The 21,709-nt window shown below is 37.6% G+C and overlaps 2 protein-coding genes across 2 annotated transcripts in view; both read right to left on the bottom strand.

The window, feature by feature from the left end:
- Positions 1–1,408, bottom strand: part of LOC127839646 (forkhead box protein P2-like) — a 29,022-nt gene extending 27,614 nt beyond the window's left edge. The window contains exon 1 of the mRNA XM_052368031.1: positions 1,206–1,408. Within this exon, the coding sequence (XP_052223991.1) occupies positions 1,206–1,408 (203 nt within the window). The remainder of the gene's footprint in view (positions 1–1,205) is intronic.
- Positions 1,409–7,693: 6,285 nt separating this feature from the next.
- The window catches only part of LOC127839645 (centrosome-associated protein 350-like), a 121,544-nt gene continuing 107,528 nt past the window's right edge, over positions 7,694–21,709 (bottom strand). The window contains exons 36-43 of the mRNA XM_052368030.1: positions 19,702–19,848; positions 17,464–17,624; positions 16,756–16,972; positions 16,089–16,237; positions 14,393–15,400; positions 13,278–14,072; positions 11,509–11,602; positions 7,694–10,135 (exon numbers count right to left, since the gene is read on the bottom strand). Coding sequence (XP_052223990.1) covers positions 9,471–10,135; positions 11,509–11,602; positions 13,278–14,072; positions 14,393–15,400; positions 16,089–16,237; positions 16,756–16,972; positions 17,464–17,624; positions 19,702–19,848 — 3,236 coding nt within the window. The 3' untranslated portion in view covers positions 7,694–9,470. The remainder of the gene's footprint in view (positions 10,136–11,508; positions 11,603–13,277; positions 14,073–14,392; positions 15,401–16,088; positions 16,238–16,755; positions 16,973–17,463; positions 17,625–19,701; positions 19,849–21,709) is intronic.

Below are 21,709 nucleotides of genomic sequence, written 5' to 3'. Positions count from 1 at the left end.
GTTGACCGGTGACCGGTGACGACACCGGTCATAGCATGACCGGTGACCGAACCGGTCAATGTTGACCGGTGACCGGTGAAGTCTCCGGACCGGTCAAATGGTCGTTCCCGATGAACGGACCGAGCAAATTTTGTCCGGTGTCGTCACCGGGCAAGGACCGATGCATGGCATCTCCTGATGGCATATGGTCAAGATCGTGTGGTGAAAAGTCACGACAAACGGAACTTTCCCTACTTTGATCTGAACTATGCATGTTGCGTCTACGACTCTTGAAAGGTCGACGCTTGATGGCCCAGGTATCTACAGACCAATGCTCACAGAAAGGGCAGCAGTTATCCTGGGTACATCCGGCACACGACAGGCAGCTACCATGGTTGTCCCATGCTGCTCTTATGAGTCCACATGAGCCACGTGTTTGAGGCATATTTTGCCTTGAACAAACAAACAAAAAAACAAAACAATACAGAAATAAACGGATATATAAACGGAGAATGTTTTATTCTCTATTCTGTTAAACAGAAGAATCCAGCGAAACAGAAGCAACAATTAAGTAAATAACAAAAATGTCGGCCTTTGTATAACGCATCCGGAATAAGAGTGATTTCTGGGTAATATCCCGTTTTGGTTACACGGCTACACGGCACTATGTGACCGTTCTGACCTGACCGACGGGTTTATGAAAAGTGTGGGATTCTTTGGACAGAAAGTTTCCGGATAAATTACGATCCTTCGGAGTAAGTAAGCAATATGAAAGCAGGTAACGTAATTAAGCTATTAAAAATGAGTCACGCACTGTTAAAAATCGTGAAAAAAATGAATCGCGCACAGTTAAAAATGGTGAAAAAATGAGTCGCAAAACTTTTTAAAATTGAGAAAATATATGCAAACGGCCTTTCTCAAAATAATGAGAAATATATAATATCTATCAGACAGCTTACAGCAGAACCATCGATGTGTGTTCTAATGAAGAATAAGACGGCCCCCATTGAAAGTGGATTTCTTAACTTCCCCACCCTTGTCACCTGTACTTCAGTCCATTTTATGTGACGCATTCGTGTTTGACCTTTGGCTATTATTATACCTGGGAACTTGAGTGCGCCTTGGGTTCCAACTAGGTGTTCGGGAGTTATTCCGTGGTCCATCTGAGCTCGTATTGCTAGGTTGAAATGACCTCGGGGCACTATTACTTTGTCGTTTCCACTCACTGAACTCGTTTTGTAATTGTTGAATTGCAGACTGCAAGGGCCTGAGGTTTGATCTGGCTATCGTCCTCTGCAGTACTTGTTGCCCGCACCTGACTTGAGGCAAGGTGCTTTTGCTCAGCTTTGTAGTAGGCTTCTATTTCGACTGCATGACGCACTGCATCATTCAAACCCGATGGTCTAGCCTGTTTGTTGCGTATCCTCATATCTACGTTATGTAGCAAATCTAAACATTGCTCTTTTGCAAGGGTTTCTCTAACATCGGCTGGGGCAGTAGGGTAAGCCAAATGTGTCAGCCTTTTGATGTCATGCGCTAGTTTTCCTATGCACGCTGTTTTCGTTCTCGAAGCTGCATCCGGTACAATTCTGTTTGATTGGGCGGCTGAAACCTTTCTTGCAAAGCTATCACAAGCTCTGTATAGTCATTGCAGTGTTTAGACTAATTCCCAAATCATGGTTCAAACAGAATTCTCAAACCTAAATTCAAGCACTTTTTAAGGACTTTTCAAGGCCAAATTTTCATTTTCAAGGCCGAGAACCGTACGTTAGTTTCCTTAAAAAAGCGCATTTTCAAGCAAGTAAATATCATTTATTTGCTCAAACAAATTAAACTTATTCCACAATAACTCATACATGTTATTTCTAGTTATTACATACCGGTTATCCATCCTTAACTCAATGAGTCTCACATACAGTTTGTCAACCAGTTCCGGATATTCAGCAGTTCCGATTAATTTGTATTTAATTTTCCATAATGCCCCAATAAAAACAAAATGATAAGTGTCTAAGGTATACATTAGGTAAAGGAATAAATTAACAAAGTTTTAGCAAGAAATCTTTTGTAAATAGCTTACAGGGTGGAAAAATGCAGCAAAAAGTTAACCGGAACTGATTGAATGAGTTATGTTTTGAAATGTGCATATGGATATAGAAGGCTTTACTATTTTCAAATAAACTTTTTGCTGATTGAAAACAAATGCTATGACAATGATTTGAAATACTAATTCTGTAAGCTGAATGGTTTTTTCATAATTTTCCTAAGGTTGAACTTTAATTGGCTATTTATGACAAAAAACTGCATATGCCGTCTGACCTAACCTGTTATCATACAAAATAGATTATTACCCTTTATTTTAACATCTTCTCACATTGACACTAAATCCCGATACAATTATTGTGGTAAAAAGAATAAATGTTTTTGCCGGGCGATTCTAAACTGGTGTACTGACTGTATGTATTTACTTTTTAAAGTTATTACAAACAAACACATTGCTTCTCAATTTCATGTTTTCTTTGTGGGTTTCCCCTTTCTCATGGCTTTTCAAAGCGCTTTACACCATCCCCCGACATCAACGGTCCTCATACAGACAGCCGAAAATGTGCTTTTTGAATGTCATTTGTTTTCTGTACCCAGGAATATTCAGTTAACCACCCTGGTTTGAAATGACACTTTCCCATCGCTGCGTTTTCACTCGCGAAAATTGATCACAATGGAGAATCTCTGACGTAGTACACATAATCTGTGACGTGCACACATAACGTTTCGTACTCAATAGTGTACGAACTTATATTTCGTACTCAACTTTTTGCGCGAAGGAATTTATGATAAATTTTCGTAATATTTCCCTTAAGAACGATTTAAGTTTATAATTAAAGCGATGATACATGTAATTTTGAGCAGAAATAAACATGTTCAAGGCTTTTTTACATGAAATAAGCACTTTTCAAGCACTTTTTCAAGGCCAACCTTTATTCAAGGGCTTTTCAAGCCTAGGACTCGTTTTCAAGCACTTTTCAAGCCCTGTGCGAACCCTGCAAATACACCCTGTGCCTGACCTCTCAACGATACGGCAAGGTACAGTCCCTTCTCTTTTTCAGTCCATCTGTTCAATTCCGAACAAGCATCGAAATACGCTTTATAATCGGACGAGGACCCGGAACCATCATACGTCGCAGGTCTCATTATAGCGGTACGCTCCTTGCTCGGGGTCTCCGCCTGGGGTCGCGATGCACTCCGTCTCTTGGTTACATACTTCGGGGTATCTTAAGCATATTTCGGATCTGGTGCTCGAGTATGTTCCGAGATACACGGGCTTAATGCTTCTTGTCTCATACCCGCACCTCGAGACAATCTTTTGCGGTCTGTTGCTATACCACCTTTGCAACCAAGATTTGTAACGTGTCTTCGACCGAGCGTCCGTCTTTATAGTGTGGTTCAGGCAATAATACAAAGCACAATACAATAGTATATAATTTTCCTTAAGCTACCTTGCTTTATGATTGGTTATTATATTATGATTGGTTTGAAAACAGCAAATCAAGTATAAGCAAATGCTATAATCATATGACCTCGAACACTCACTATGTACGCCTATGACCTCGGGTCTATGTAGTATGTATGAAGACCTATGTCTCGGGACTATGTATGGATACCTATGTCATTGGACCTATGTATGGAGACCTATGCCTCGGGACTATGTATGGATACCTATGTCTCGGAACTATGTATGGAGACCTATGCCTCGAGACTATGTATGGAGACCTATGTCTCGGAACTCGTCGAAATGAATCCGTGTCTGTGTGACTTGATACCCTAGGTATGGAGCCTTGTAGTGTTTGTATGAAGGTATGTGGCGTATATATCAGCTATTAGCGACCCGGGCTGGTGAGGGGTAGGAATCCAACTTCAAGGCTCTCAGAACGTTTGAAGAGGATAGCCAGTCTCTATGTGCCCAAAGTCCATAATGTCTGTTAAAAATATAATTCAATTACCTATTTTCGCGATGTTAACTCGACGAAGTCGGAAGCAGAACTAACTGTTTAGAGAGAAAACGCGCGCTTCTATACTGTCTCATCATGCGGCGTTACTCGGACATTTAAATAGTGATACAGTTGAGATGTACGTAATAGTGGTTTGACTTAATTATATAGCATAATAATGAGGTTCTGGTCTTTATCAAAGCAATTAACATATATTAAACAAATGGATATAAAAACAACACACAACGATACATTTCTAGGCATATTTTCAACAATAAAAAAAAACTCGTCAATACTTATCGGAAATTAATGGACGCTTTTGAATATATTAACTAAAAGGAACAATATACCCAAAGAAAAATGAACGTAAGTAAAAACGGCGTTAGGTTAAAAATCACAACATTATTATATTACTATTTATTGAATGTTATGTCCATTTTAGAGTGTTCATTCTGGTGCAACACGTTTACAATTTTCGCGTGCATTTTTCATACCAGTTTGGGCTTTGAAATTGATGTCACCACCTCATGTGTACACACGTTTGCATTTCGTGTGCATCATTTTTAATACATGTTTGGGTGGCTTGACTTTGCTCTTCATCATGACAAATACTCCCTTGAAGTAATGGTTATAAACAAAAATCCAGCAATCGTGTTCGTCATAAAATAAAAACAGCCAATAAGTTCGTGTTTCTATATACCTAGCCTTATTGTTGAATTTGTTAAAGCTATCAATTAGTGGTTTGCTCTAATAACGAGTAAATATACAACACAACCCACTATTACAAAAGATACTCCTCCAGTGGTTGGATTACTGTTTTCAGGAATGTCAACACACAGACAACCAGGACTCAAATGATTCCCTGCTTAACATGTGCATGGGTTAAATGACATGTCCAGATGTTCAGAATTATTTTCTGTCTTCATACAAGTTAAGTGCTCTGAAAATATTTCTTATATCTGATAAAACCGGGGAAACATAATACAAAAAAGAGCCGTGTTTGTGAATCACAATGTTCCCTAATACACTTTAAAGTCGCACAGAAGCTATGTTAGAAAAAAATGTTAATTCCAAGTCCCGTAGGTACGTTATAAATTAATGGACTGGAGCGAAACTGAAACTTGATCCGTAGTCATATAGGTAGAATCACAAACCAAACATAAGGTCAGTATCTGACAGCCTTTTTTAGGTCTGAGGCTCGTAACTCCGCCAACAATCAATGGATCAGTACTACACTCGAACTTGATATGTATGTCATGCAGGTAGACTCACATACCAACAAAAATCTGTTAAATATCTGAAAGCGTTTAGGAAAAACAACTCCGGAAACGGAATACCGGCCAGCCGGACTGACGGACTGACTGACGGACATACAGTCCGACTGCTATATGCCATCCTTCCTGGGGAATACACGAACAAAGTTTCATTTAAGTTGTTACTTTGCGTTCTGCCCATTGTGTTACAATCAGCTCTAAACAATTATTGTAGAATGGCAAAATCGTTTTTCGGGATATGTCATGTGCTGTTTTGCAATTTTAAGACAGAAGACATTCGATTATATTAACATATTTAAAAGTCGTCTGTTTGCTTATACCTTTGGAAATCCGTATTGTCCTTCGTTATTTTGCATTTGATGGTATCACGAAAGTTATTGACAAATGTATAAATACATGTATGTACAATATTCTCATATTTGCGAAAAACTAATGTCAACATTATTAACAGAAATATTTTTAAACAATAGCTGGTTTACACTGTATTGCCATACATTAACTATGGGACGCTCATGTATGGGCGTTCAATGACGACGATGAATAAGTAAAATGATTCGACATTATTTTTGTCTCCTTTACTTTCTGTGCCAACGTTTTACCACAAATACATACTATTATCACATGCCATACCATGTTTCCCATGTAATACAACCATTACATATATTTTATCTTACACATGTGTAATATACTTTTTAAGCGTTTTCATTGGCTTAGTTTTCGTTTATTGACCAATCGCATTTTGTTATTTTGCTGAAATGACGTTGCAACGTCAAATGAAGTCACGAAATGTAAACAACATTCGGGATTTATCATTGTGTTTGCGTAAATATTTATTTAGTTTGCTCATTTAAAAGCATGTGATAAAAAGGACACTCGTTGTCATATCATATCATATTCCGCAAAAGGCTCGCTTACTAACAAAATTCCTGAACTCATTTAATAAAATATGGTATGATATGACAACTCGTGCCAGATCCTATGTGTATATCCTTCACAGAAAAATGAAATACGGACTTTTATGTTGACATTCTTGTTTAAATATCTTTAAAACTCTATTGCGTCGCTAGCAACGATATAATGACGAAAAGGTTAACATAAAAGCAACGTTTTCATCAACTCTTTCGATAGTTATAATAAGATAATTTCTTTAAGATTGTTTACGATTTCGTAAGGGCTTTCCATTAAATGCATTGATCTGTTCCTATGCACATGTTAATGGTAAAATTCATTTCAACTGAAAGCATTTGTAAGATTGTTAAAACCAGTCAATCGAGTCAATACAACAAGGTATTTACAAATATTGCTAGTTTAAATAAAAACTTTTATTAGAGCAGCATAAAACTCTATTAAAAAAGCACACACACAAGAACAGTGAATGCCCTCCTAATTTTACTTTGTTTAAGGTTATTTTCATCTGGAAAATCTCACTTTCGCAGAAGACAAATAGTCCAAACCTTAATCTATATGGGACTCAACAGGAAGTTGTTGATTTGTAAACCATGATCGTTAAAAAATATATAAAGTTACAAAACTTAAATAACTGTGCGTGTACACAAACCTTGCATGGTCGCTGGTTTATAAACCATCTATAGTTTTGCAGTAGAACTATGCGTTGTAAATACATGAATTCTGTAAGGGATGATATTTCATTTGTTACAATTGTCAGGAATCTTGTGACATATGTAAGGGACGTGAGCATTTCACTTCAAAGAACGCATATTATTTAATAAATTATAACCAATATTGTACATGGTCTTTGCTTTGTGTATTTCAGTACTCCAATTTAAATGTCATACTTCATGGTTCCAAGAGATAAATGCAGACACCCTTTTTCAAGAACGTATTTCCTGTTATTGTTGGTATTTTTTAGCAAATGTTGTCTCGTTTGTAGCACAAAGTGATATGTTTTATCGAGAACCATTGAAAAGGTTGTTTGCACATTCAATGCAATATCTCAGTAATAGCTTCGATGTTCATAAGTGCAATTTGAATTGAAAATGTTGTGGTTTTAAGTAATTAACTTTTTAACAGTTACCTAGGTTTAGTATTCAACACAACCTAGATTTTATAAGAATCATTAATTTGGATATGAAATTGTGACTTTTACTACTACTAAACGGGAAGAAAGCAATGTAACTTACATGTTTCATTAAGTCAAACAATATCCATTAAAACTTCAGACAAAGGATCAATCCGCTCAGGAATCAATGAAGATCTCAAATGTCACTTATAGAAGTTAAAAAACATTCATTACATCCCCTCAACTCATATCCTACAATAAAGTACAATGAGGACTTGCATCTAAGCAGTAATCAAATGAACAATGTGACCCATTTAGTGTAAGTTGGGACTCATCTTACTGCCAATGTACTCGTAGAATCTACATTTCAGATAAAATTTAATCATGCACAACAAATGTATTCATTTCAGAGTATAAAAACACAACAAGTTTAGATGTACTTTGTTCATTTCTAGCCTTTATTAGTAAAAGATAAAAAAGATGTATTAATATACACATAAGAATGGTGCGCTGATACTAATGAATTGAACTATTGATATCTGAAGCAATTAATTCATCAACTGTTACAGTTGGTTTTAAAAATTGCTGTACCATTCTTTTCTTCTTCATATTTTCCAGGCACTTTAAACATGTGCAAATACAGTGGTGTTTCGGTAATAATGTTACTGAAACTTTTCTATCATTTTCTGTTTAAATTGTTGTTACATTTTTTTACTATATTGCAACTAAAGAACTACATACTATTATGTTGTAGACTAACATGAAAGTACATAGATCTGATTGCATTGTATAAAAAAAGCTTTAAGTAAACATCTGTGAAGTCAGACCTAACATAATTCTATCACATCAGATCTGTTTATTCTGGTTTCTTATCAGATCAAAATTAATAGCAAGAAAAAATCTAACATGACAAATTGTGATAAAAACATCAAACAATATATTGATTTAAATATCACTAATTTCATAATTAATAATTTACGTCCACATAGAAAATGACTGACGAAACAACTTTCAAATAGACGATGCATACCTAAAAATCCAAACCAAACAAAACAATAACAGCAATTCTATGATCTCCAATAAATATTACGTTTAGATAATAAATAAAAAGTCCAGTATGTACATAATTGGCAAACATGGTACAAAAGTGTCAAAATATCAATTCTAAATCAGTATTCTCTAAATTTAAATCTTGACATATGTATACAAAGTACAATCACATATTTCCATAGCTGCTATGAATGTATGTTAATAAATTCACTGAGAATAAAAAAAAAAAGTAAACAAAAACAAATTGCCACATTAGTTTTTTAAAAGCCACACCCACCTGTGAAACACAATCTTAAGGTTGGACGTGCTCTTGTAATTCTAAAGTGGTCAAATACAACACTTTTATCACAGTATCAGTTTATAAATCCCTGCAAAATGTATTTTTTTATCAGGATGACTTTGGTTCCAATGCACCCCTTTGTATGAGAAAGTCCCTTCTGTTTCATGGTTCACACACATTCTGCTAGCATCCTGGCGTCTGTGCATACTGGACTGATCAACCACTCAAGTATGTCCAATGCATTGGGCATAGGATGTCCAGTTCTTTATGACAAAAGTATTTCCATGTCCAATGCTTGTATGACCAGCACCCAGTTTTGATAAAACCATTGCGACTGGTTTTCAAATTGACAGTTTCTTGTTAGAAAAGAACACTTACACATACAAAACTAGACTGTTTTTGCCCACAAGATTGATGCTCAAGCAAATAAACCATTAAAAGTTCCACTTTGTTCAAACGATCAAAGACAGGCGTCTCTCCACATTGTCAATGCACATTAAACAGTACCATCAAATCACAGATTTGGCAAAGTAAGTTTATTATTTTATGTGGTTCAAAGAAACCACGCAATATTTGTGTTCTAAATACCTGCAATATTGATCACACTCAACACCAAACTGCATTAAAGCGCCCAAAGCTGTACTGTATTTCGTTGTTTTGAAGAAATGCTGCCTATGCTAAGTTAAATGCACGCCCTTCGTTCAAGGAGTCTTTCGAAGCCAAGCACATTTGTCCTTCTTACCAGACAGGCTTGTGGTTAATGATCCAATACTGACTCCTATACAAAATGCAGCCTTGGCAAAAATATGATATACAGAATTTATTTAAACTCTAAGCCATTTTTGACTTCTGTTACTATTGAACCAGTTTCAAAAAATCATTCCTCAAACTGCTGACTTTTGTTGCTCTTCAATGATTTGCTTTTTTCTGAAAATCTTGTTCATTGTTTGCACAGTGTCTGTGAGCAGATCATCAAATATGGTCTCTGTGAGCTGCATTTTCACTGCCAGCTCATAGTCGTCATAATTTACCCAGTCCGGCTCTTCCTCACGTAACTCCTGCACCAATATAGAATCAACGAGATCCTTCTTCTTTCTGATCCCCCATTTAGGTTTCTCCGCACCCTTCTTTGCACCATTCAACCCTAAAATTTCCACCACAGCCTGCTGCACGACTGGTTTCAACACGTCGACTGTAGTCGGTGGAGCGGAACCCTTGTAGAACTTGTTTCGCCGCTGTTTGGGTTTATGCCACGCAACGGGCGAGTCGTACTCGTCGTCCTGGTAGATACTTCGTATGACCTCCCCAGTGAGGTCAAAAAGCAGTTTTTTGAACACAAGTCGACTCTTCTTCACAATGTCTGTCCCAGACTGGGGCTCAGGTTTCAAGAACGCGTCTGATGGCTGAAGGTCGGCCAATGGTTCCCCGTAGCGACGCTGTTCCCAGAATTCATCCACCGCGCTGGAGACAATGTTTTTGATCTCGTGCTCTTCGTGGGGAACTGCGTATGAAACTTCTTCTGATGCCTTCTTGTACTGAAGTGTGCCATCTGAAACAGAAAAACATTTACAGTTGACCTAATTTAGGATCAAGGGCCAGTGTATCAATTCTGACAAGGCTCCAACAGGACTTCAGCATTTATTGAGCTCATCATCTTTTTCTTTCGTTTAATTTTATGTTTGTACTTAGTGCTACATTTGATTATACTCACTAAATTAACTTTAAATAAACATGAAAATAACTAAAACAGAAAGTAAAATAAACATAGAGAAGGTTTTTGCATGCAACTTGCATAATTGCTCTCATCACAATAGGAATTGTAAACAAGTATACAATAAAAACAAAAAACATATCCACCCATTGCCAGAGCTTTGTAAAAAACATGACATGATTGACCCCAAATATTTTTTCAACTATGGGCTAATTCGTCAGAGAAGGGTGGATAATTAGGCTTGAGAGGAGTGTCTTGCATATCTACACTTCATAGTGAAAACTAATTTGTTCACACTAACATGGCTAAAAATCAGGGAAAGCAGGTCAGCTACATATTCTTTATGTCCCCCACCACTGTAGTGGGGGACATATTGTTTTTGCCCTGTCAGTTGGTTGGTTGGTTTGTTTGTTTGTTTGCTTCAACTTTAACATTTTGCCATAACTTTTGCAATATTGAAGATAGCAACTTCATATTTGGCATGCATGTGTATCTCATGGAGCTGCACATTTTGAGTGGTGAAAGGTCAAGGTCATCCTTCAAGGTCAAAGGTAAAATATATAGCTTCAAAGCGGCGCAGAAGGGGACATAGTGTTTCTGACAAACACATATCTTGTTTAATCATAACTTTTGTTTACAATATAAAGAAGTGAAACTCCAGCTGCTGGAGCAGTATTGCGTTCTCATTATGAACAATTAGCAGGTCCTTTATTTAAGGCAAGTGACCAATTGCCAAAACAGCACAGTACAAAACAACATACACACATAGAAGAATAAAGCTGGGGTCACCACCTTGGAACAGTCAATGCAAGGCATTGGGGGTTTAAACCGGTTTTAGAGCGCTCAACCTTACACTTGGCCCAGCAATATTCATGATACATGTACATATAAGTGTAAATAAAATTAAACCTCATAGCATTGCAACTCAAATTAAAAACAATTCACACCATAATTAGAATATGAAATCACATGCAGAAACTTCCACACTTGATTTAACTTTCTATTTTTTATTTATTTATATATTTATTTATACAAAGTTTTTTGGACAAAATTCTGGAATAACATGCATATTTCCTATATAGCACTCTATCCACATAGTTTTCTTGACAGTGCTTCATTGACTTAGTGAATAACCACATTATTCAGAGTTGGACAGACAGTTTCAGCTTAGGTTTCTAAAAAAAACAAATCAGTGTATTGTTGTTTCTTACCATTGTAAGGTGGAGGGGCTTTGGTGGGGGTGTCCCAGATATCATCATACTCAAATGTTCCGCTCTCCTCAGCTTGCATCGGTTTATGGCTGTCCTGTGAATGGACAAGTACATATAACATTTATGAATTGTTTGAAATCAATACAAGAAACTATTACAGACAGTGTCTCTCTCGCAAACGGTGCATTGTTTTTGAAAGGTGCGCTGTAGCAATCGGAGATAATGATTCTCATTTCTGTAAAAGCTTGATGAAAATGGAAAGCAAAATAAAGGAGAAGTTGCGCAGAGAAGTCTTCATATGCAATTATTACTACTCAAAATCAACGATAATTGTGTACAATATATTGTAAAATAAAGTTAAACAATTAAAAATCACTGTTGCTTATGGCAATTGCCGAAATGTCAACGCCAGATGTGGCCTGGTAAAATAGATGTTTGTAGATACAAAATGCTCGTTTTTATTATTGTTTTGCATATTTAATTCAATTTTAATTTTCCGCAACAATATCTATTTATACGACACTTGAATGCTAATATGGTACCATTTAAGTGTTTGTGTGTCATATGAATAGATATATTTGCGGGAAAGTAAAATGGAATTAATGGGATTAATTGTGTCACAAATAAATAAAAACGAGCATTCTGTATCTACAACAATCGATGTTATCATACCACATCTAGCGTTGAAATTGTGACTATTGCTATAAGGAACACTGATTGTTTAGGTGTTAACTTTATTTTACAAAACACTTAACAAAATTTTCGTTGATTTTGAGCGTTATAGAGGCTTTAAACAAAGGCAACATTATGCCTCAATAAGCCACCCCACGTTTCATAATTGTAAAGTAATAAAGTGAGAAGGAAGACCTCAACAGGTGGGGCTAGATTATTTCTAAACAGTACAGTCATGGATAACATGCAGGACACTTGATGCCAATTATTACATGGCTGGGTTACTGGTCGAGACATTGAACAAGGCAGTATTTGCATATGCAGTAAGCAGCAGTTATATACTGTTTTTTTTAATGTGAATACAGACCCTATAAAGTTTACAAACAAGAATTTTTTTGGGGGGAGCATAAAAAAATATCGGTGGACATAAATGATTTGAGAGATTCCAGTTGTATTATTTTATTATCTCATCTTTAAAATTGAATACTTACCCAAATTGCACCATAAAGTTCCCAAAACTTAAAATTTTCTAATACCATGTACCATGGGGTTGGGACCCTCTCCCAAATCCACACTTAACGGGCAACCATCCCTTTACAATTTACTGACAGGAAACCCCAACATTGCATTCAGCACATTTAATAATTATTTATCTGTGATCTAAGTCTGTTATGTATCCTAAAGTCCCACAATGAGTTGGTAAAAATGAGTCCTGGAAAAAGCTATTTTAGTTAAAGATGCCCTTACAGTGAGTTTCTTGCTTTATACTTTACATCCTGTGCCTTTAGATGGGGAAAAAAGCCCAATAAAACCAATAAATATGGAAAACTGAAACATAATTAATATGGTAATGAATAACAGCATTTCCTATTGTTTATAAGTGCATGTTTAACTGCATTTAACAAAAAATTATTATAAAATGCTACAGAATTGAATCGCTGTGTAATAAACTCCTTAAACCAATAATTGTGTAAATTGGAAAAGTTTGGCTGTTTTGGGGGTTGAAATTTTGGTCATATTTTAAAAAAAGTTGTTACTTTTTCCATTGAAAAACAGCCTGTAATTTGGGGCAACAAATTTATCCCTGCCTTACAAACCTTGCTAGACTGGAGCCCGGGAACCGGTGAGCCTGGTCTGGGTGGAGCCTCTTGTTGGACATTGTCATTGGTACGCCCCAAAACATCGTCCAACTCCGGCATTGCCACTGCAGCAGAGTCGTCATCCTCTGTATCGAATATCCCACTCTCTCGGTTTTCTTCTTTGACCTGTGTTCGTATTTCTCCCCTCTCTGCCTGCTCCCGTTTCCTGCTGCGAATAGCAAATATATCCCCGATTGCCTCATTCAGGAAGTTTGTGATCATAGAATCGCTGGTGGAATCGTTGTCAGGTCTGAACACTGGAGCAGGTACAGGTGCAGGCTGAACAGCTACATGCTCACTATCCACATATGAGTCTGGGAATTGGTCATGGTCTGACACCTCTTTCTCAGATTTTAAGAATTCCTCTAAATCCATATCAACATGGTTGGCCTTGTCAGTAATTTGCGATTCTGGCAAAGTTCTAGACTTTGGTTTCGGTGCAACGGGTGGCCCCTTTTTACCCGTGCCAGTACGTCCAGATTTATTCCCAGTCATCAGTTTCACCTCCTCCGTAAGCAAACGTTTAAACAGATCGTCTGTGATTTTCTCAGCTTTCTCTGCGAGAATTTCCTTGCTGGTCTTGCCTGGGGCAGGCTCCCTGGGTGATGGTGACGGAGACTCACCAAACTCCTGAACACGCTTGTCTGCCTCCATTATCATCTTTAAGAGTTCCCCATCCTCTGTGTTCACGCTGTCAATACTTGCCCTTACATCCACCTCCTCCTCCTCGTCCACTATCTCTTCAGGGATCACCTGTTAATGTGCAATTTATTACAGATCAATCAAACACACACAACTAAAATTGTTTCATACAGATTACAGATCAAAGATACATACTTACAACTAAACTTTATAGTATGCATGTGAAAATTAGTGAAAATCTTTGTATAGTTCTTTAAATAATAAAATCTATAAATTATACATAAATATATGTGTAGAACTTTATTTATATATTCATAAAATATAAGTACTAAAAATACTCTGTATATAACATGCTTGTATTTATGTATGTATGCAATATTTTTCTGTGAAAATAAAATGATGCATAAAAAAGAAAGTAAAAAATGAATCACCTGCTGAATATCATGTCCAGGAACAATCAAGCCGTGCCTTGCTTTGCACGTGAAATACCTCACCCCGTCCTCAATTCCGTCATGTCTACCCTCCGGTTCCTCCAGTTCAACTCCTGCCCACACGCCGGGAGCAAACTGCACGTTACCCTTAAACAACAAAGTACCAACAGTTCTCTCGCCACTTGGCGCAGTCAATGAAACTTGATCACCGATTTCAAAATCTCCCAGGGGGTCGAAGAAGTGACTCATCCTGGAGCTCTGGCTGTGCCCTCTCGAAGACTCATCTCGAGGAGACGGCATGGGAGTTAACTCCTCGGGGGTTCCCAGTAGATCGTCAATGTCAAAGGAAGTCCCAGTATACGCTTTGGCAGTCTTTGTATTAACTTCCTGCAAACTGACGTCCTCCTCTTCGAAATCCTTTTCATTCGGAAGACCAGGTGATTTCTCAGATTCGGATGTCTCATGTTCCGTTGTGTAAGTCACTGATGAGAATTGAGAGCGTTCACTCCTCCCACTGGACGGGCGAGAAGAACCAATGATGGAAGACCTCTCATTTTCTGCATCACTTTCCTCTTCATTGGCCCCATTATGTTCTTTTCCCTGTCTACCTACATTGAGGTCAAGTTTATTCACAAACGACTCAGAGGCTGACGCTGTCGGAAGTCTTTCCGAAATCGCTTCAGAAATTTCCGCCGTCGAACGAGCAGTGTCAAGCCTTGTCTGTGAGAAAACATCCTCTGCAATCTCACTCTGCTCACTGCGCAGGCTGAGGTGTGACTTATCACGCTGCGTGGTGTTTGGCCCTTCAGTGACAAAATCTTCTGAATAATCGTACTCTGATTTCTCTGGCCCCCTTGACTGCACACTGACCTCCCAAATGTCACGGTTGCTATGGAGATCTATCTCAATTCCTGACTTTTCGTCAGAGGCTTCAGACGCCTCTAAGATCTCTTCAGACACGACTTCCTCCTCAATCTCCTCTGTCTTATCAATGTCACTGACCAGGTCCTGAAACATCCAGTATACAACAATATGTCACTGACCAGGTCCTGAAACAACCAGTATACAACAATATGAACCTGGCTCTCTGAAAACGGAGCTTAATGCATGCGCGTAATTTGTTTCCCCAGATTAGCCTAGGTAGTTTGCACAGGCTAATAAGGGATTCTGCTTTTACTGTACTTCTCGTTTAAAGGAAGTTTCTGTTGAGCCGAAATCCAGTTTAGGCAGTGAATGTCATCCCTAATTATCCTATGCTGACATACAGGGCATATTCTCACTCCAGTGGGAACAGAGCCAGGGCCATTTTAGGCAGGAATTTGTATGCTGAATACCTTTATATGAGGGAATTCATGCATAAAAAAATAATGCCATGTTTACACATCATTTTGTGAACATTGCAAGAGCTTAATTAATATAAAGTGTTAAACATTCACGACCAAAGACATAATTATACATTCAGAGTAATGTCAAATAATTGTTACAAGATAAGATTAAAGCTTAAATTCGATTTGTGTTTTGGAAAAACAGGACTTAATGCATGTGCTTTAAGGTTTGTCCCAAAATTTATCAGAGACAACACTTTTAGCCTTAACTGGGATGACACTTAATGCAAATGCATTAAAACCCATTTTCCAAGAATACTGTTCATATGATAAAACAGTTCTTATGGCCATATAGTACTTTTAAGTTGTACCTTTATGCTTTGCATCTTTTCTCTGAATGAGGATTCAGTCCTTTCCGACCGTGAGGTGGCTGATTCACTGCCCTCCGAGATACGATCCAGTGATTTTGAGACCTTGCTTGTGGATGTTGTTGGTGTTTTGGGAGGTGTCGACTTTGAATCTAGAAGAAAACATAAAGACATGTTATAAATACTTTACTTGTAAAATAAACATCAACACTGCGTATGTCCTTTGTTTACTGCATGTCTTTCTCAACCTGCGAAACAAGTGTAAATGTTTCATGAAATGCTAGATCTACGAGTTTAAATAGTACATAACATTGCATTATATTTAATGTTAATAACAACAGGTAAGTAGGAAAAATAGTTTTTATTCAATATGGCCTGCAAACTTAAGTTAACAAATTTTAGTTGTTAAAAATGTATCCAAGAAAATTACTGTCCAATTATCACACAAAACTGTCACAAAACGGTTCCTTCTACTTCACATATCCATACTGCTATGTTTGTGAGTTCAAATCAGAGAGACGAGAGACTTCCTGTACTAGTGTATAGGCTTTAATTGTAACTTTTGTCTAACAAGCAAATTCATTGAATTGATATTTCCCAACAAATACATTGTTTTTAATGAATGGGTGCACTTTCGATGCTTGCACACAAGTAGAAAACTGACACATACCTTCAACGCTAACAGGCGAGACTTGTGCAGACTCCGGCTCACTGCCATCGAGCCCAGTCTGTGCAGGCTTGGTTGGGGTTGTCTTGGGCCCCTTGGTCGAGGGGCTGACCACCTGGGGTTTCTTGATCTGGGGCCGCACTGTGTGGACCGAACTTGGCTCCTGGTTGATCTCCTTACGCAGCTCTGAACGCAGGGTCTTGATCTGGCTGTCGTATGCCTGCAGTAAGGAGGATTGTGAAATATTGCAGTAGTTGTTTTCATTCTTGATTATAATATAGGCCTTGTTCTGAGAAAACTGGGCTTAATGCATGTTGTTAAGTTTTGTCCCAGATTAGCCTGTTGAAGACTTGTCCCAGATTAGCCTGTTGAAGACTTGTCCCAGATTAGCCTGTTGAAGACGGCACATGCTCAAGAAGGACAACACTTTTTGCCAGAACAAGGCTGATAAGTTTTTTCTTAATTGTAACATTATAAGCAAGTTTCATCAAGACAGTCATAAATATGGCTTTCGGAGTAGCAACGTGGCAATAAGGTAATTCTTTGATTTGACCTTGTGCATTAGGTTTTTGACACACATGACCCAGTTCCAAAAATTCCCAAGATCTGGTGAAGACAGACATTCTACCTCCAGATTGTAATAAATTTAAGAAATATAATTACAAACATGTCAACATGAATGTCAATAAACATTGAGTTGAGTGCCTATACCTCGATCTGTTTCTTCAGGGTCTCCTCTTTGTTCTTCATATGTTCCTTCTTCTTACGTTTGCGTTCTCGTTTCAACTTTTCTGCCTCGGTCTTTCGTTTCCGAAGCTCCTCGTTGAGTGCTCTAATACGACCCTCAAAGTCACTCAATTCTGATACAGACTCTGCAATGAATGGTTTGTATTAGAAATAAGCCTTGATTTTGGGAAATGAGGTTGAATGCATGTGCATAGTGTCATCCAAGATAAGCCTACGCAGTCAGCACAGGCTTATCAAGGGCGACATTTTACACCTAAACTGGATTTTTGCTAAAAAGAGACTTTCTTTAAATGAACAAGAGGGCCTGAAAGGCCCAAAGTCGCTCACCTGAGAGGAAAGGAACTAACCTGTTCTGTGCAGCCCAAGATGTCATTAGAACAAAATGTTCTTACCAACTTTAATGACTAGTGAACACCCTGGCAGTCACGTTTTTCAACAGACCAGAACCATTTTCATACACATCCAAGATATTATTTAAACAAATATTCTGACAAAGTTTCATGAAGATTCATGAAGCCATATAAGGAAAAATGCCCCGCTCCCTGGTGGCAATGTATTACATGGCCATGTAAGCAACTGGAACCATTATGAACTTGTCCAAGATATCATTGGGACAAATCTTCTGACAATGTTTCATGATGATCGGACATTAAGTATGGCTTCTAGAGTGTTTACATGGTTTTACTATAGCTATATAAGGAAATGTGCCATGCCCCTTTGGCGGCCATGTTTTTCCACCAACCAGAACAATTTTCGAATTCGTCCAAGATATCATTGGTACAAATCTTCTGACCAAGTTTCATGAAGATCAGAAAATAAATGTGGCCTCTAGAGTGTTAACAAGGTTTTACTATAGCCATATTAGGAAAAATGCCCCGCGCCCTGGCGGCCATGTTTTTCAACCAACCGGCATCATTTTCGAACTTGTCCAAGATATTATTGGGATCAGACTTCTGACCATGTTTCATGAAGATCGGACAATAAATGTGGCCTCTAGAGTATTCACCAGGTTTTACAATAGCCATATAAGGAAAAATGCCACGCCCCCTGGCGCCATGTTTTTCAACCAATCGACATCATTTTCGAACTCGGCCAAGATATTATTGGAATGAATATTTTGACCAAGTTTCATGATTATCGGACAATAAATGTGGCCTCTAGAGTGTTCACAAGATTTTACTATAGCCATATATAGCCATATAAGGAAAAATGCCCCGCCCCTTGGCAGCCATGGTTTTCAAGCAAACCATTTCCGAACTCATCCAAGATATCATTGAGACCAATTTTCTGAGCAAGTTTCATGAAGACAATAAATGTGGCCTCTAAAGTGTTAACAAGGCAAATGTTGACGCCAAACAACGCACGCCGGACGGCGGACAAAATGCAATCACAAAAGCTCACCATGAGCACGTTGTGCTCAGGTGAGCTAAAAATACAATCAAAGCATTAAGTGTCCCTTATTAGCCTGTGCGTACTGTACAAGCTAATCTGGAACCACACTACGCACATGCATCAAGACCCATTTTCCAAGAAAGGGGCTCAACTAAATGTAACTTTAAATGGTAAAATTGCAACCACTGTACAAAGCTTGTTTTTCATGTCCCATGTTCACCAAACATTTATTGACTTTGAACATCAATTTTATTTGAAAATTAAAACTCATTTCATGTGATATTTATGTTTACTTTAAAGGCTATAAATTTCTTTATTTTTTACAGAATTATTGGTAGATACCCCAAATTGATATATTGGTATATTAACACGAAATGAAATAAATGTTGCAATAATAAACTCTTTTTTTTAACCTTCATTGCGAATTTAAGGCAGCCATTTGGGACAGCATAAACTTTTTAATTTAAGGAATAGGGCTGAATACCAGCCCCAAAATTGAACCTCAAAAAACACACTGATTTACTGATCTCAAACATGTAAGAGTAAAACTCCGTCACATGAAAAATCCAGGACTGCAGGAATTCCATTACTTTGAAGAATATCATGAAGTTCAAAATAAAGATCTTTATGACTTTGAACCCAGGCTCTCTGCGAAAGCAGACTTTACTTGACCATGTTTTACTGGAAAAGTCAAAGAAACAAGTTTTTTAATAAAGAAATCTAGCAAATCAGATGTCAAATTATCGGCCATTTTACTTGTGTGTAAATGAATAAAAATTCCCATAAAACATGATTAACTACGGTACTTACTAGTATCAGAGAAGGAGTCTTCTGACTCGCTCTCGGAGGTCTTGGTCTGACTGCGGTGAGAGAAGAGGCTCTTGGGAGATCTCGGAGACGACAGCCCCGGCATCTGCTTCTTGAGGTTGTCCAGCGGGGACTTGGGGGCACCTGCTGCTGAGGGATAATAAGTATGAGATTGGGTCTGGCAAAACTGGACTTAATATATGTGCATATAGTGTCGTCCCAGATTAGCCTGTGCAGTGAGCACAGGCTTATCTGGGACAACATTTTACAAATAAGCATTAAGCCACATTTTCACTGAGGTTCAAATGTAAAACTACAACTACAGTATGAAATTTTTCTGAATTATTCAGGGAAAAAATCTAACAACACATACACATAACCCTGTTTACTGTAATGAGGCCATACTTTTTAATGAATACATATCATTTGAATGAAATCTGTTTGTAAAACATTTATATTAATTTATATATTAATAGTAAATAATTTTGTGTGAAGATATATTAAGATAATTTGAAGGTGATATCAAACAAGTCAAAAAAACATTGAGCTGATCATTGAACTAGCTCAGATATTATTGTAAGATATTCATGTGATGATTGGCTGAAATCTATTCGTCAACATTTAATATAAACAAGAGCTGTCAGAGGACAGCGCACTCGACTATTCGAGTGCTTGACATTATAACGTAAGCCATCATGGGGAAATTGTTCATATTCAAGAATTTATTAGACGATCTTTTTTTGGGGGGGGTGGGGGGTGGGGTGAGAGGGGTTATAATGTGGGGTGTGGTCATTTATTAGACGATCTTTCAAAAATAAAAAAGGAGAAAAACAAAAACAAAAATATTTTTTTTGGGGGGGGGGTAGGGGGGGGGGGATGAGAGGGGGGTATAATGTGGGGTGTGGTAATTTATTAGATGATGTTTCAAAAAAAAATCTTGGAGGGGGGGTAGGGGGGTGAGAGGGGGTATAATGTGGGGTGGGGTAATTTATTAGATGATGTTTAAAAAAAAAATTGGGGCAGGGGAGGAGGGGGGGGAAGGGATTTTGGGTAGGGGCATGGGGTATTGTTTGGGTGGAATCCATTGTGGTATTCAGGTAAGTGTTGTTTTGTCAAAGTATTAATAAAATGTGATCATAAATAAAGAAGTTATGGCAATGTAAGCACAATATTCAATTATCTAAGTGTAAAAGGGGCCATAATTATGTAAAAATGCTGGTACAGTGGTCGACTCTTGTTTATAGGTTGGGGTCATGTTGGTAAACAAGTATGCAAAATATAAAAGCAATATGTCAAAGGATATAGGAAATATTTGGGTTAGTACGCAAACTTTAACATAGATTTATCAAAAATATGCATATTCTAAGTATAAAAGGGGCAATAATTATGACAAAATGCTTGATAGAGTTGTCTGCTCTTGTTTATAGGTTGGGGTGATGTTGGTAAACAAGTATACAAAATATAAAAGCAATATGTTAAGGGACAATGAAAATAATTGGGGTAATACAAAAACTTTAACATTTGCATGCTAACGCAGACGCCGGGGTGAGTAGGATAGCTCCACTATATATATTTTATATATAATAGTCGAGCTAAAAAATAAAATAATTTTTTCTTGCATTCAAGAATACAAGCAGCTCTTTCGTCATGTTTAAAAAGTTACATTGCCAAGGCAACAAACTGGCCATATAATGCCATACAAAGGGTCATGTCACAAAACAAATAGCAAAGCATTTAATCATTGACCACAGCAAGTCCCCCTAAAAGACTATATTTCAATAGCAAAATAGGAATTAGTCTTGCTGTGGTAAAACAGGGTTTATCGCACATGGATAAAGTGTCATCCCAAATTAGCATGTGCAGTACGCACAGGCTAATCAGGGACAATACGTTTTGCCTTAACTGGATTTCAGCTTAGAAGAGACTTAATTTAACTGAAAAATTTAATAAAAATGGAGAGTGCCGGCCATGATAAGCCTGTGCGACACTAGGACAACACTGTATGCACGTG

This window comes from Dreissena polymorpha, chromosome 7, assembly GCF_020536995.1.
Source record: "Dreissena polymorpha isolate Duluth1 chromosome 7, UMN_Dpol_1.0, whole genome shotgun sequence".
In the NCBI taxonomy this organism is placed as follows: Eukaryota; Metazoa; Mollusca; class Bivalvia; order Myida; family Dreissenidae; genus Dreissena; species Dreissena polymorpha.
Note: the sequence above shows the minus strand (reverse complement) of the source record. Positions and strands in the feature narration are given on the sequence as shown.